This window comes from Pimephales promelas, chromosome 25 (genome assembly GCF_988280905.1).
Source record: "Pimephales promelas chromosome 25, fPimPro1.hap1.1, whole genome shotgun sequence".
Taxonomy (NCBI): Eukaryota; Metazoa; Chordata; class Actinopteri; order Cypriniformes; family Leuciscidae; genus Pimephales; species Pimephales promelas.
In genome coordinates this window covers 8,150,512-8,165,563 of record NC_142793.1, presented here as the reverse complement: position 1 = coordinate 8,165,563, position 15,052 = coordinate 8,150,512, and the positions used below count along the sequence as shown (strand labels likewise).

General features: G+C 42.5%; 2 protein-coding genes and 1 long non-coding RNA gene across 8 annotated transcripts in view; 2 read left to right on the top strand and 1 right to left on the bottom strand.

The window, feature by feature from the left end:
• The first annotated feature begins 2,881 nt into the window (after positions 1-2,881).
• LOC120473342 (uncharacterized) lies at positions 2,882-6,832 on the top strand. Its single transcript, XM_039663128.2, has 2 exons — positions 2,882-5,020; positions 6,331-6,832. The coding sequence occupies exon 1, from the start codon at positions 2,882-2,884 to the stop codon at positions 4,712-4,714; it is 1,833 nt and encodes a 610-aa protein (XP_039519062.2). The 3' UTR covers positions 4,715-5,020; positions 6,331-6,832.
• Positions 6,833-7,200: 368 nt separating this feature from the next.
• On the bottom strand, positions 7,201-9,146 carry LOC148965030 (uncharacterized). Of its 2 annotated transcripts, none has more exons than XR_016150719.1 (3): positions 8,385-9,146; positions 8,219-8,305; positions 7,201-8,148 (listed from the first exon to the last, which is right to left on the bottom strand). It is a non-coding gene; the product is annotated as an uncharacterized LOC148965030 (long non-coding RNA). The 2 variants fall into 2 exon arrangements; XR_016150718.1 differs by having other exon boundaries at positions 7,201-7,478.
• A 5,663-nt stretch (positions 9,147-14,809) lies between these two features.
• Positions 14,810-15,052, top strand: part of LOC120473353 (mixed lineage kinase domain-like protein) — a 67,908-nt gene continuing 67,665 nt past the window's right edge. For 3 of the 5 annotated variants that reach the window (XR_005621578.2, XM_089127828.1, XM_039663143.2), the window contains exon 1: positions 14,815-14,962. The gene's annotated coding sequence lies outside the window, so the exon portion shown is untranslated. Of the gene's footprint in view, positions 14,963-15,052 lie in introns of all 5 variants that reach the window. The other 2 variants (XM_039663141.2, XM_039663142.2) reach the window with 2 other exon arrangements.

Sequence of the window (15,052 nt, the reverse complement as noted above, 5' to 3'; positions counted from 1 at the left end):
AGATGAAAAGCATGGAGAAAAGATCTTCTTTTGCAAGCGTTTCAAAGAACTGAAGCCTGTGGAAAAGTTGGCTGCTGTAGAAAAGCTAGGGGCATGCAAAAGGTGTTTAATCTGTCATGGTGAAGATGATGAATGCAAAGATACTTACCTGTGCAGGAACAGAGACTGTAAAAGAGATCATCACTTCTTTCTTTGTCTGAAGGGAGATTTCAAGAGAACTGACTCAGACAGAAGACAATCCCATGTGAGAAGGCATAAGCTTACGGAGGAGCAAGAGGAATTTGTGTCTAAGCTCTCCCCAGAGATGGCAGAGAAATTCAAGAAAGCATTCACTAACATCACTGGGAAGACAAACTGTGGTGAGAAGAGTCAGCTTGGAGTGACTGATTCAAGTGCTATAAAAGAATTGCCAGTTATACTAATGCTGCTCGAGGTAACTGCTAATGCAGGAGAAAAGATTGGGACTCTGATCGACTTAGCATCAGATACAAACTACATCACCCACAAAGCCGCCAGGAGATTAAATCTTCGAAGTGAAAACATTTCTTTAATTATTCATGGAGTTGGAGGAATGAACATGAATGTTAAAACTAGAAGATACTTTCTTAAAGTGAGGATCAAGATGCCTATGGGCACGGAGAGAGCTCATGAGCTTATCTGCTATGGGTTGAATGAAATTGCCAACATCCACAAAGTCATCAAGCCTGAGCAACTCAAGAGGTTCTTCCCAGAAGTCAATTTAGAAGATCTGAGGAGACCGGAGAGTATTGAGCTACTGGTAAGCCACCGCGAGGGAAGACTTGCTCCACAAAGAGTGAAGGTGATTGGAGACCTTGTTTTATGGGAAAGCCCACTGGGAAAGACTGTTGGTGGAGCGCATCCAGATCTTTTTGAAGAGATGGATATAGCGATGCACAATTCAGAAACGCATTTTGCTCGGTCCATGAGGGCATCGGCAGTGAGGTATCAAGAGATCACAGAAGCACAAGAGTTCAAAGCTGAAACCAGAGTAGCTAGTAAAGAGTTTCTAAACTGGTGGAAATGGGACAGCATTGGAGCAGCCTGCGAGCCCAAGTGTGGAGGATGCCGGTGTGGCAATTGCCAGCCAGGAGGTAAGGAGATGACTCTAAATGAAGAAAGAGAATTAGAAGTCATAAAGAAGGGCCTCACCTACGTCAAAGCAGATTCTCACAGTGAGAAGCCACATTGGGACACAAGATACCTGTGGATTCAAGATCCAAGTTCCCTTCCCAACAACAGGAGTGGAGTGGAAGCCACCTTCATGAGAACAGAGAAACAACTCAAAAAAGAGCCAGAGTGGAAAATAGCATACACCGCACAAGTCCATGAGATGGTGGAGAGAAGGGCAGCGAAGAAACTCACTAAAGAGATCATTGCCAGCTGGAAAGGGCCAGTATGGTATGTCAGCCACTTGGTGGCACCAAATCCGCATTCTCTCACAACACCTGTGCGGCTGGTATGGAACAGCAGCCAGAAGTTTAAAGGGATCAGCATGAATGACCTTCTGCTGAAAGGGCCTGATGTCCTCAATCCCATCCGAGCAGTACTACTCAGGTTCAGAAGAGGCGTCCATGCTGCCCTTGGTGACATCAGGAAAATGTACAATTCTGTGTGGTTGAAAGATCTGGAGATGCACCTCCACAGATTTCTCTGGAGAGACACTGAAGAGGAAGAGATTGAAGAGTATGTGATTACCAGAGTCAACATTGGCGATCGACCAGCAGGGTGCATAGCACAAATGGCCATGAGAGAGACTGCCAAATTACCCATGTTCGCTCACCTGGAAGAGGAACGTGGGATTCTTGAAGAGGATGCCTATGTCGATGACATCCTAACTTCCCATAATGACTTGAAAAAGCTGGGCCAGAACATCGAAGGAGTTGAGGAGATCCTGAAGGCAGGTGGGTTCTTCCTCAAGCCCTGGGTCTGGTCAAGTCAAAGTGGGAGGCAGGAGATTGTACCAGGAGAACAAAGAGCGGAGTCAAGCACAGTACTTATTCTTCCAAACCAGATGAGGGAAGGAGATAATAAAGCTCTTGGAGTCGGATACCTTGTTGAAGAGGATAAACTGTATCTCATGACTTCAATCAATTTTTCAAAGAGGAAAAATAGAATGAGAGTTGGACAAAATCTCCTTGATAAAGAGGTGAGAGAGAAAACTCCAAACCCACTCACAAGAAGAGAACTGCTGAGCCAAGTAGCTAGCTTGTATGACCCAATAGGCCTTGTCACACCTGTCAAACAGAGGGGTGCCATTCTTGTCAGAAAGGCATTTCAGGAAGCTGGAGGCAAAACTTTGACCCGCGACACTTGGGACAAACCTTTGTCGGAAAAATTGAGGGAAGAAGCCATCCAATTCTTTGAGGAATACACACGTCTTGGACAAATCACTTTCCACAGAAGTCTCACACCAGTCAACTAGATTGGAAAACCTTGGGGAATAACATTCTCTGATGGAAGTGACAAGAGCTATGGAGCCGTAGTGTATTTCAGATGGGAGACTGAGCAAGGCATCCAAGTCAGATTGGTGGAGTCTAAGGCAAAACTCACACCATTGGACCAAAAGGGAGAACCAGTAAAAGCTGAAATCTGTGGCGCTGTCTATGCAGCACGACTGAGAAATTATGTTGAGAAGCACAGTCGAATAGAAGTTGAACGATGGCTCCATCTGCTGGATAGTCAAACTGTGCTGGGAGCAATCCAGAGAGACAGCTATGGATATCAAACTTTTTTCGCAAATAGAGTTGGGGAGATCCAAAAATCCACATCAGTCGAAGACTGGTGGTGGATTCCAGGATACCTGAACAGTGCTGATGCTATAACAAGAGGGGCAGCCCCAGAAGACCTCCAGGAAGGTTCCATGTGGCAGGATGGACCAGCGTTTCTACGACAACCTGTGGGAGAATGGCCACATAAGTCAGCCAAAGAAGTCGCCACATATGCCAAAGAAGGCATAAATAAACTTCAGAGGAAAGCTTTCTCAGCAGCACTGACTAGAATGCAGGCCAAGAAAGACAAGAGGGGTGTACAGCAAGCTAACCCAGATGAATCTAAGATTCAGATCCGAAGATTACCAAGCGGCTCTGCAGTAACTAATCTGATTGACATCAAGAAATTCAGCAATCTGACCAGGCTGATCCGGGTCATTGCCTGGGTTTGGAGAGCTGCACGAAGATGGAAAGAGTTGTTGAACAAGAATTCAGCCTCAGATAAACCAAAGTGGGAGGGAGCTTTTTCAACAAATTGGAGGTCCAGAGCCAAACAAGCTGTACTCACTGTCGGGGAGTGTAGAGATGCACTAAGAGACCTGTTCCTTGCAGCTCAAGAAGGTATAACCTTTCAAGACACCACTCTCAACAGACTCGCTGTTTATAAAGAGAAAGAGACTGGGCTTTTAGTTTGTGGAGGAAGGTTCCAGACTTTTGATGAGGACAAAACTGCTGTACCCATTCTACCCTATGATGCGTGGATATCCACTCTCCTAGCTCAAGAGGCTCATAGTGAAAATCATGAAGAAATAGCCGGCACACTTCTCCGGATGAGGAAAAAAGCCTGGATAGTGAAAGGTCGAAAGCTGGCTAAAAAGAGTCTTGATAGCTGTATTGTGTGTAGAAAGGCTAGGGCCAGAAAGTGCCAACAGATCATGAGTGACCTTCCATCTGAGCGGATAACACCAGCCAGACCATTTGAGTATACAACGGTGGACTTGTTTGGACCGTATGAAGTCAAGGACGAGGTGAAGAAGAAAACAAAGCTCAAGGTGTGGGGAATTGTCTTCTGTTGCATGTCATCCAGAGCTATACACACAGATGTTGTCAGTGACCAGTCAACTGAAGGCTTCCCAATGGCTTACCAGAGATTCACAGCACTGAGAGGGCACCCAAAGAAACTGTGGTCAGATCCTGGAAAGAATTTTGTGGGTGCCAGACCTGCACTGAAAGAACTCTATCTCTTCCTGGATCAACTAAATAAGTCTGAGCTTGAGAATGAAGCTTCCTTGCATGGAACAGAATGGAGCTGGAAAATCCACCCAGCAGACTCCCCTCACAGAAATGGAGCTGCAGAAGCAGCTGTTCACACAGTGAAGCGGGCTTTGTACAACCTGGGAGGAGAAGGACTCTTTACATGGAGTGAGTTTCAGACATTTATATATATGGCTGCTAACCTGGCCAATGAAAGGCCTGTAGATGCCAGAACTCAAAGCCGGGAAGACTGCATAGAATATGTCAGCCCAAATTCCCTTTTACTTGGACGAACTGGACCCAGAGGAGATTTTGGATGCTTTGACTTTGAAAACTACCCATACAAGAGGCTGAGAGCTATCCAAACAGAAGTTGACCGGTTCTGGAAGTGGAGTCAGTTAGCTGGGCCCAATCTATTTGTGAGAAGTAAATGGCACACAACCCATAGGAACGTGACTGTTGGAGATGTTGTCTGGCTTGCTGACCAAAATGCCTGGAGGGGCCAGTACAAACTTGCTAGAGTCATCAGTGTCAGTATTGACAAGAAGGGCATCGTCAGAGATGTACATGTCAGAACTTTTCCCAGCTATCCAGTCCCAACTGTGAAGCCTTTCCAAAGAGATAAAGTGAAGAAACTGTCAACCAAAATCCCTTCTACAATCCTTCATAGGGATGTAAGACGACTGATTGTTTTGCTTCCTTTAGAAGAACAAAATCAAGAACAAAAGTGAAAGTGTTGAAGGTGATTGGAGTGACCTCCTTAGGTTCATGAACCAGGAGGTCAAGTGGGAGGTGTTTCGGCAAAACAATGAGGTTTTTCTTTAAATTCTGTCATACTCAAAAATTCCTGTAGAGGACAGTGCAGTGTGGTGACTGGGCAGGAACCATTGAGAGGGTTTGTTTCCAAGGGGGCACAATAAAGTGGTGCACCACAAGAGCACATGCAGGTGAAAAGTTTGGAGAAGATCTCTTGCTGGACTTGCAACGAATTTCACCCACATTCAGTTAAAACTAATTCAAACTTGAAGACGCAACTGGTATGAACATGAATTTATTTATTTATTTTTGATGTAATCTATAAGTTGTAAGAGATCAGTATTGTGTTTTAGCATATTTGATGGATTTTGCTAGTTTGCTTGCTACATTACTGATTGATGCTAAGATTTTGTATGATTTGGTGTGATTTGAGGGAAAGGTGTTTAAGTTTGTTAACATTTATTTTTTCTTGTCAAAGCATTTTGATTTAGTTGATTTACATTGTAGGTAATATGGTGATGTTAAAATGTTACTTTAAATAACATCTTTTTTATATTAATGTGTGTTTCTTTTGTTTATTTTTATCTTTAAAGATTATCAACCTATTGCAGACCTATTGCAGATCTGTTGCAGATCTATTGCTGATCTATTTCTGACCTATTGCTGACTACTGCTTCTGCAAATACCTCTGCAATTCCAGAAAATAAACAGTCAAGTCAATGAGTTGCTTTCTCTTGCGTCCTTCAATGTTTGAACGCCATATCAAGTTTGGGCAGAGCTGAATAAAAAAGTGGGAAACTTGACAAGAACTTAGGTGTTATTTTGGACTGGGATTTTAAGATGGATAAACAGATTAACCAAGTAGTTAAGTCAAGTTTTTTCCAGTTGAGACAACTCACCAAGGTCAAATCTTTCCTGTCTTATATAGACTTCCAAAGACTCCTTCATATTTTTATTTCATCGCGTCTGGACTATTGTAATGGCCTCTATGTTGGCATTAGCCAGGCCTCTCTCTCCAGACTGCAGAGGGTCCAGAATGCAGCAGCTCGCCTGTTGACGGGTACACGGAAGCGTGAACACATTACCCCTGTTCTCTCCTCTCTTCATTGGTTGCCTGTCCATTTTAGGATTAATTTTAAAATTTTGATGTTTGTTTTCAAATCTCTTAATGGTCTTGCACCGAAGTATCTGTCAGACCTGATTACGCTGTATGCTCCATCAAGAGCGCTTAGGTCTGCTGACCATTTGCTCTTAGTTGTCCCTCGGGTGAAGTTGAAAAGCAGAGGCGAAAGAGCATTTGCAGTAACAGGACCAAAGCTCTGGAACAATCTGCCCCTGTACATCAGACAGGCTCAAACTCTTGCTGCTTTTAAATCTAGTCTTAAAACCTATTACTACTGTTTGGCTTTTGAAGCTAGGTGAGTGTTTGTATTGTCGATTATTTGTTTCTGGCTTTTTATTTTTATTTTGTGTCGTTGACGGTTTGTAGTTGTGAAATAGGATACAAGTGTACAGCACTTTGTCAAACACTTGTTGTTTTTAAAAGTTCTTTATAAATAAACTTTGACTTTGACTTTGGTCTCGCCCTCAGCCTGCTCCGCCCTGGCCACGCCCTCAGCCTGCTCCGGCCTGGCCACGCCCTCATCCTGCTCCGCCCTGGCCACGCCCTCATCCTACTCCGCCCTGGAGGGCCTCCTACTCCAGACCACGCCCTCCACAGCCTCCAGGGCACCCACCCCCCCTCCCCGTTGATGTTACGGCGTGAGGTCACGCCTACCGGGAGGGGGGAGTGATGTCACAGTCCTCCGTCTGCACCAGTCTGTCTTCGTCATCTGCACTACACTTCCCAGGATCCTCTTGTCTCCACTCCTGAACTCACTCCCTCATCAGCCACCTGTTCCTCGTCTTATTCATCAGTTTCACCTGTCTTCACATCGTTATGTTTGATTCCTGTCTGTATTTAGTTCCATCTCATTCAGTCTGTCTTTGTCAGTCGATGTTGATTGTTACTCTGTGTTATCCTGTCTTCCTGCCTGTAATTTTGAATTAAATAAGTATCTTCGTGTGAATTCGGACTCCTCCTGTTCCTTCTGCCTGCACTCCTGCACCACCCCGTGACAATTATGAATTGTGTATTATGAAGAAACCCTGGGCAATTTGTAGAGTAATAAACACATAAAAATATACACCATAATATAAAATAAGATAACTAAGAACACACAACAGTAGGCTACATATAAATTTAAAAAATATATTTACCATTCTGAGTATTTAACAATCTGAGTGTACAAGGGATAAATTAATATTATGTGGCAGAATGGGGGACAGACACTTAGCAGATTTCAGGGCTTAGGCCCAGGCAGTTTGCAGACTACGCCACGATGGGACTTACACCCAAAGAATTAAGTATTTGGTTCAACCAGGCACTCAAGTTCGTTGATGGATCAGCCAGAGACAGTGGTCCAATACCAAAATAGAATTTATTTATTTTCTTACATCAATGCAATAAGACATACACCAACTTCACTCCTACACACACACACACAGTGTTGTGCTGAAGCTTGCCAGTGGGAGACTAGTAGCTCCAACGATGAGCATCCATGGGAAACACCCCAATCACACGTGCCGGGTTCACACACACCTCAAAAAATTTAACCACACTAGTGAACACACAATCACTGCATACATCAAGGGACCCACCACCGCCTGGGTACTGCTCCCACTGGCCGCTCTCAGCACCTAGACAAAAAGACATATGAGAGTTACACAGTTGCGTACACACGATCACAATGAACAGGTCCAGTAAATCACCCAGAAGGATTACATGAACCTACCATATGAATAACTACTACTAACCCTCACATCAACAAACATACAACATTAATAAACCATAACAACTAATAAATGAAGGGAAAAAAATGCCACACTGACGATCAGCAACTTCCACGGTCTCCCGTCAGTGTGGACAACACAAGGAAACAAACAAAAACAATCATAACAAATGGGCCAATCCCCTTGAACATCAGCAGAGGGGGAAAGGCCTCCAGACAACAGTGTGAATAAAATAAACACACACAAACAACTTTAACCAATAAAAAGAACAAAACAAACGAAAAGAAATGATGCCAATACATCAACCACGTTTTACAACATTACTCAAACATTCACAACACAGAGAGGTAGGAGAAATCCAACTGAGTCCAGCAAGCAACATTGAAACAGGCCAGACACTCGCTAGCTTGAGTCCGCCACGGATCCCATAATCGTAAATCCCGTGAAAAGAGGCAGCCTGGTACAGCGGAGAAAGCCCGTGAGCAACACGCAACATGAAAGATGGTCAAGCAAAGCAGCAGATGTTCAGCGTCGATGTAGCCAACTTGCGGCTGCACCCCCGGTTAATTAGCACTCCCTAAAATGCACAGGATGTCAATTTACAAAGAGTTCCCAACCATTCAACTATCACTCGGCATAAAACATACCTATGATTATCACAGGCCCTGAGCTCTGATTGCTGGTCACAGGGCGCACACTCAGCTTGTGAAAGGGCTGCTGCCGCACAGGGGATTCTACGGCACAAAACATTACCTATAAGCCCAAGCTATAAAGTTAAGGAGTAAAAGAGAAGAGAAATGAAGCCAATCATACTCGCGGCACTTCGGTAGACCGATAACCAGGCAGACATCAGGTCGCTGGGCAGGTAAACAGGACGCGTACCGGTAACACCATTTGTCAAAATAAAAGTCCCGGTTTATAAAAGAGGTGTAGCCCTCGCGATTGGCTCAAAATTAACTGCCCAGAACCATTCACAGCTGCAGCAAATTAAAAGTCACTTAGGGAGACATGAGCCAGACAACAGCATCATCATGCTACAATCTGCCCCGGGTTTTTTTTTAATCGGCGCCCGACGATTACCCCAAGACACTCACCTTCACTGTAGGACGCTAATAGAGCGAACAGAGAGACCCTTGGTACAAGTCCTCTTGCCATGACGGCTACTCTAGAAACACGAGACACTTGCTACACGTTCTCTGCCATTACGGCCACACAACACGAAACACGAGAGATACTTGGTACAAGTCCTCTTGCCATGACGGCTACTCTAGAAACACGAGACACTTGCTACAAGTTCTCTGCCATTACGGCCACACAACACGAAACACGAGAGATACTTGGTACAAGTCCTCTTGTCATGACGGCTACTCTAAAAACACGAGACACTTGCTACAAGTTCTCTGCCATTACGGCCACACAACAAGAAACACGAGAGATACTTGGTACAAGTCCTCTTGCCATGACGGCTACTCTAGAAACACGAGACACTTGCTACAAGTTCTCTGCCATTACGGCCACACAACAAGAAACACGAGAGATACTTGGTACAAGTCCTCTTGTCATGACGGCTACTCTAAAAACACGACACTCGTTAAAAGTTCTCTGCTTTTACAGCTACTCAACGAGAACGAGTGATACGCACGTTCTCGGACATGACGGCTAAAACAGGAGAAACAAGTGATACACGAGTTCTCAGACATAACGGCTAAAACGTGAGTAAGGCACTGGTTACAGGTCCCCTACCTTTACGGCTACTCAATGAAAAAGACAAAAGCAGGGCCAGGAGCCAGGGTAGGGACATGGCCTGGGGTCTGACGTAGGCGCTCATTATCAGCTTCCATCTAAGCCATCAAGTCCCTCAACTCCTGTAACTCATTCCCCTTGGCCACCCCGTTCCATATTTTGGCAATGCACAATCCAATTGGCAAAAAAAAACAAGAACCAATCCCCACCTTACCTGCCCCGTCATCGGTCCACCAACGAACAGCTGCTGCTTTGCTTGTAAAAGAAAAAAAACACAAAAAAACAAAACAAACAAAAAAACGAAAAACAAAATTTGAACCAATCTCTGGCTTTAACCATCAACCCTGCCGACTATACGCCAAATGTGGCAGAATGGGGGACAGACACTTAGCAGATTTCAGGGCTTAGGCCCAGGCAGTTTGCAGACTACGCCACGATGGGACTTACACCCAAAGAATTAAGTATTTGGTTCAACCAGGCACTCAAGTTCGTTGATGGATCAGCCAGAGACAGTGGTCCAATACCAAAATAGAATTTATTTATTTTCTTACATCAATGCAATAAGACATACACCAACTTCACTCCTACACACACACACACAGTGTTGTGCTGAAGCTTGCCAGTGGGAGACTAGTAGCTCCAACGATGAGCATCCATGGGAAACACCCCAATCACACGTGCCGGGTTCACACACACCTCAAAAAATTTAACCACACTAGTGAACACACAATCACTGCATACATCAAGGGACCCACCACCGCCTGGGTACTGCTCCCACTGGCCGCTCTCAGCACCTAGACAAAAAGACATATGAGAGTTACACAGTTGCGTACACACGATCACAATGAACAGGTCCAGTAAATCACCCAGAAGGATTACATGAACCTACCATATGAATAACTACTACTAACCCTCACATCAACAAACATACAACATTAATAAACCATAACAACTAATAAATGAAGGGAAAAAAATGCCACACTGACGATCAGCAACTTCCACGGTCTCCCGTCAGTGTGGACAACACAAGGAAACAAACAAAAACAATCATAACAAATGGGCCAATCCCCTTGAACATCAGCAGAGGGGGAAAGGCCTCCAGACAACAGTGTGAATAAAATAAACACACACAAACAACTTTAACCAATAAAAAGAACAAAACAAACGAAAAGAAATGATGCCAATACATCAACCACGTTTTACAACATTACTCAAACATTCACAACACAGAGAGGTAGGAGAAATCCAACTGAGTCCAGCAAGCAACATTGAAACAGGCCAGACACTCGCTAGCTTGAGTCCGCCACGGATCCCATAATCGTAAATCCCGTGAAAAGAGGCAGCCTGGTACAGCGGAGAAAGCCCGTGAGCAACACGCAACATGAAAGATGGTCAAGCAAAGCAGCAGATGTTCAGCGTCGATGTAGCCAACTTGCGGCTGCACCCCCGGTTAATTAGCACTCCCTAAAATGCACAGGATGTCAATTTACAAAGAGTTCCCAACCATTCAACTATCACTCGGCATAAAACATACCTATGATTATCACAGGCCCTGAGCTCTGATTGCTGGTCACAGGGCGCACACTCAGCTTGTGAAAGGGCTGCTGCCGCACAGGGGATTCTACGGCACAAAACATTACCTATAAGCCCAAGCTATAAAGTTAAGGAGTAAAAGAGAAGAGAAATGAAGCCAATCATACTCGCGGCACTTCGGTAGACCGATAACCAGGCAGACATCAGGTCGCTGGGCAGGTAAACAGGACGCGTACCGGTAACACCATTTGTCAAAATAAAAGTCCCGGTTTATAAAAGAGGTGTAGCCCTCGCGATTGGCTCAAAATTAACTGCCCAGAACCATTCACAGCTGCAGCAAATTAAAAGTCACTTAGGGAGACATGAGCCAGACAACAGCATCATCATGCTACAATCAGTATATTGTTTGTCATCTTTGAGAGTTTCATAGCAAGAGCAGTGCAAAAAAAGGTCACTACTTAAGAACATAACTGTTGAATAAAACTGACAGACTTCTTTTTGGTATTCACATCAAAACGCAGTTTATTGTAAATAATAGTCCCTAAATATTTATAACTTTCCACACACTCCACCTTCTCACCTTTAATGAACGTATATTGGGAAGAACGAGCGTCAGTTCTGAAATCAATAGTCATATCTTTGGTCTTAGATACATTCAGCTGCAGACAAGCATCACCACACCATTTTACAAAGTCATCAACAACTGGACCATGAAAAGTTTACATTTTTTCGAAGTTGTGAAGACTCTCTGATCAATTTTTTCTACCCCGGGTATGTTTTACTGATGTGTTGACGGTTGACAGGAACTCCTCTTCCACAACAATTACAGATTTCCGTTTTTTGTGAGAAAGGTCTATATGCAGAGCGGTGGGTCCCGAGGACTGGAGTTGAGAACCACTGGTCTAGGGAAAAGAGGCCAACTTGGCAAAGGGAGCTTGAGGTAAGGGTTGCTACTCAATACTCAAATTGATGCTTTGTTTCCTCGCTCCTAAGCCTGTGACCAGGAAACTGATCGAACTCGGCAATCTTGAAGGACATCTCAATTCTCTAATAGGCAAGGAACAAGGAAGCTTCCTGAGAAGTCATGAGCGAGGATACACAGGTGTATCCTTCCCTCGCATCCTAAGGGGGTTGGAGCTAATGCCGAGTTCACACGGCATGATTTTCAAAGTGGGATCACTGTTCTATTCACACTGCAAGACTATCTAGGCCAGCATTCAGTTGCTGCTGTGTGCACACTGCAAGATAGATCGCTGACTTCTCCCCAAAGAGAGTCAGTCAGAACACTTTCATACAGCAGGATTTTGAATCACCGACAGGTCCAGATATGTAGCATACCAGATATCTCATGAGCATCGGCAAATGTCTTTGAACATTCACATTGTGTGATTGTGTCTCACATGAATGAGCACCGAATTGCCTTTGATTTCGGGCATTTGCCTGCGATCTCCCAAAACCTGCAGTGAGAGAAAATCGTGCTTAAAATCGCTCAGTGTGAATTCGGTATAAGACACGAGAAAAGGAAGCGAGAGATGGAAACGAAGAAGCACAACCAAGAAATGAGAAGTACCCTAAGTAGGTTAAGTTTTAGTGGCATTTTGCGTTGCGCAAAATAGGCACACAAAAAAAACAGTGGATGAATTGACCCTTTGCAGGGAGTTTGATTGACAGGCGATCTGACCAATCATAATCTTAAAAAGCCACAAAATGGTATATTGTTTAAATTCCTTTAAAGATGCAGTGTGTGATTTTTAGTGACATCTAGCGGTCTCAGCCCACTGCTCTCCCCTCCGTTTCGAAAAAGCTACAGTGGCTAAAACGGGACAAACATCTCGTCGTCTGACAGCAGAGAATAGTCATAGTAAGCCAAGAGTGTGTATCACTGTTTCTGTACCAATGTCCATTATAAACCACATCATGGATAAAGTTTACAAAGCCATAGTCAGGTGAGGATCAAGTGTCTTAATATATATTATAATAATTGTATGTAAGTACTTAATTAATTTGGCAATTTCTCTTCAAAACAAATCCTGCCTCTGGGACAGGGCCCGTCGTTCGTACACTTTTTAAGTACAACAATACTTCTAAAGCATTTTTCAATCTTAGTTGACGTTAATTATAACATTTAGTAATGCATTATTAAAATCAAAAGTTCTATATGTTAATAAAAGGCCATTTAATGGACCTGCATGCGCCGACATGAACAGCTGCATTTTTATGAATTAATGTTAACAAAGAATAATAACTACTGTAAAAATGCATTGCTCATTGTTAATGTTAATTTAACAAACATTAACTAATTGGACGATTTGGATATTGTGAAGCGTTACAAATTGGTCAGTATATTTCATGATATTTCACCACTAGCAAAACACAGTCTCTTCTGTATTTCCAGGTTATATTGTGGATCATTCATTGCAACATTTAACCTGATTCTCATGTTTCAGTATCTCTTATGCTGTGCTTGAAGCTGTGGTTTTAAAGCTATTGTTATCCTTTTTTTTTTTTTTTGGCCTTTAAACGTATTAAAAGCACATATGTAGACCAGTGTTAGAATCAAAACTTTCTCAGGGGCCCGAACACCCTAGCATACTCTATTTTGTGACCTAATTATGAAACCATGCATACGGCCCTATAGCTGTACTAAAAATATGAAATGTAAAAAAATAACCTTTACAGTTACTTCCGTTTCTTAATTAATAAAGCAGTTTTGAATATGTCATACATGACAAATAAAATAAAATCACAAACATGATGCTTAGCTTAATGCATCATTTAACCAAAAATTCAATAATAAAATAAGTGTGTATGTACTGTAGTATACAGTATACATACACCATTTATTAATAATGTAGGCCCTACTGTAATTTATTTCAAATGAATGAGGAAAAAAAAGTTGGTTGAATTCTAGGAGCTCTAAAATAAATTTAGAATCATTTTCTAAATCTAAAAGGCAGCATCCGCAACTGAAGGCAAGCCACCCACACTCCTGGACCTGTGTTGACGGCTCTGTAGACCATTTAAAAAATGTTAAATTGCTACATAAATAATATGTTTGAGTTTTCAATAAAAAATTAATGTAGCAATGCTAGCATGCATCCGGGCGATTCCTTTAACACAAACTGATAGTGAAACCTTTTATGATGAGTTTACTTTTTTTTTACCAGAAGTTTCATTGTTTCAGACCAATATTGCAAAAGGACATTGTTACACAATGTCTTGTGTTTCCCCTGCTTAGTGTTTTTGGTTCACTCCTGTTTCAGTTTTCCCATTTGTGTTCAGCACATGTGTCTTGTCTTCATCAGTTGATTCACCAATGTTCTATTGACTGATTATGTTACTTTGTTCAGCCATGCATTTATTGCATGTTCTCCCTCAGTCCTGGTCAGTTCTTGTTTATGTAAGGTGTGTGTAGTTAATGTTAATGTTACCTGGTTTTGAGTGTGGGATTACCTTTCTGCCCATCATCTCTGTACCTTGTATGGATTTGATTTATTAGTAAATGTTTGAACTGGAGCCTTTTGACTATGCCTCTCCACCCTGCACCACACTCGTAACAGACATGTTGAGGCAAGTACAAATACTTTCTCAATGTTTAATGTTAAAAAAATTCTTAACATTAATTCATATACTAGGTCTAATATTTACTGACAGACTTGACAGAAAAAGGAAGAGCCATTTCATTTTTTTTTTTTTTTATCCACTGTAAAAAAAAAAGTCAGGCAACATGTTTTTACATGAGATTCAACTTAAAATTAGTTTTAATGTAATTTAAGTTGAAATGATTTGTACAGCCAAACAATTACGTAATTTAAAAAAGCAACAGAACTTAAGTTGAAAGAAGTGGACATTTTTTTACAGTCTAGTTTATACCAGTATATGTGGTTTGTTGTTGTTTCCTGTTTTGAAACTTTAAACTTTAAACAGTGCTGTAATACATTTTCCTGCTAATTTGCTGTGCAGGTTTCATACTCTACCCTTTGCCCGCCCTGTTTTATGAAGGCCCAGCCCCTTGAACATGTCTGGACTCGCCCCTGGCTGAGACTAGGTGTTTTCAAATTCTGTCAGACTGAATAGGGGTTTTGCCAGTTTTGACAAGATAAAGTAACTTAAAAGTAAGTATAAGTTATGTATTTATATTTATAATGTATTTTTTAATTGTTTTTTTTAATTTTACAGTCATAGTGCCATAATCATAATACGTT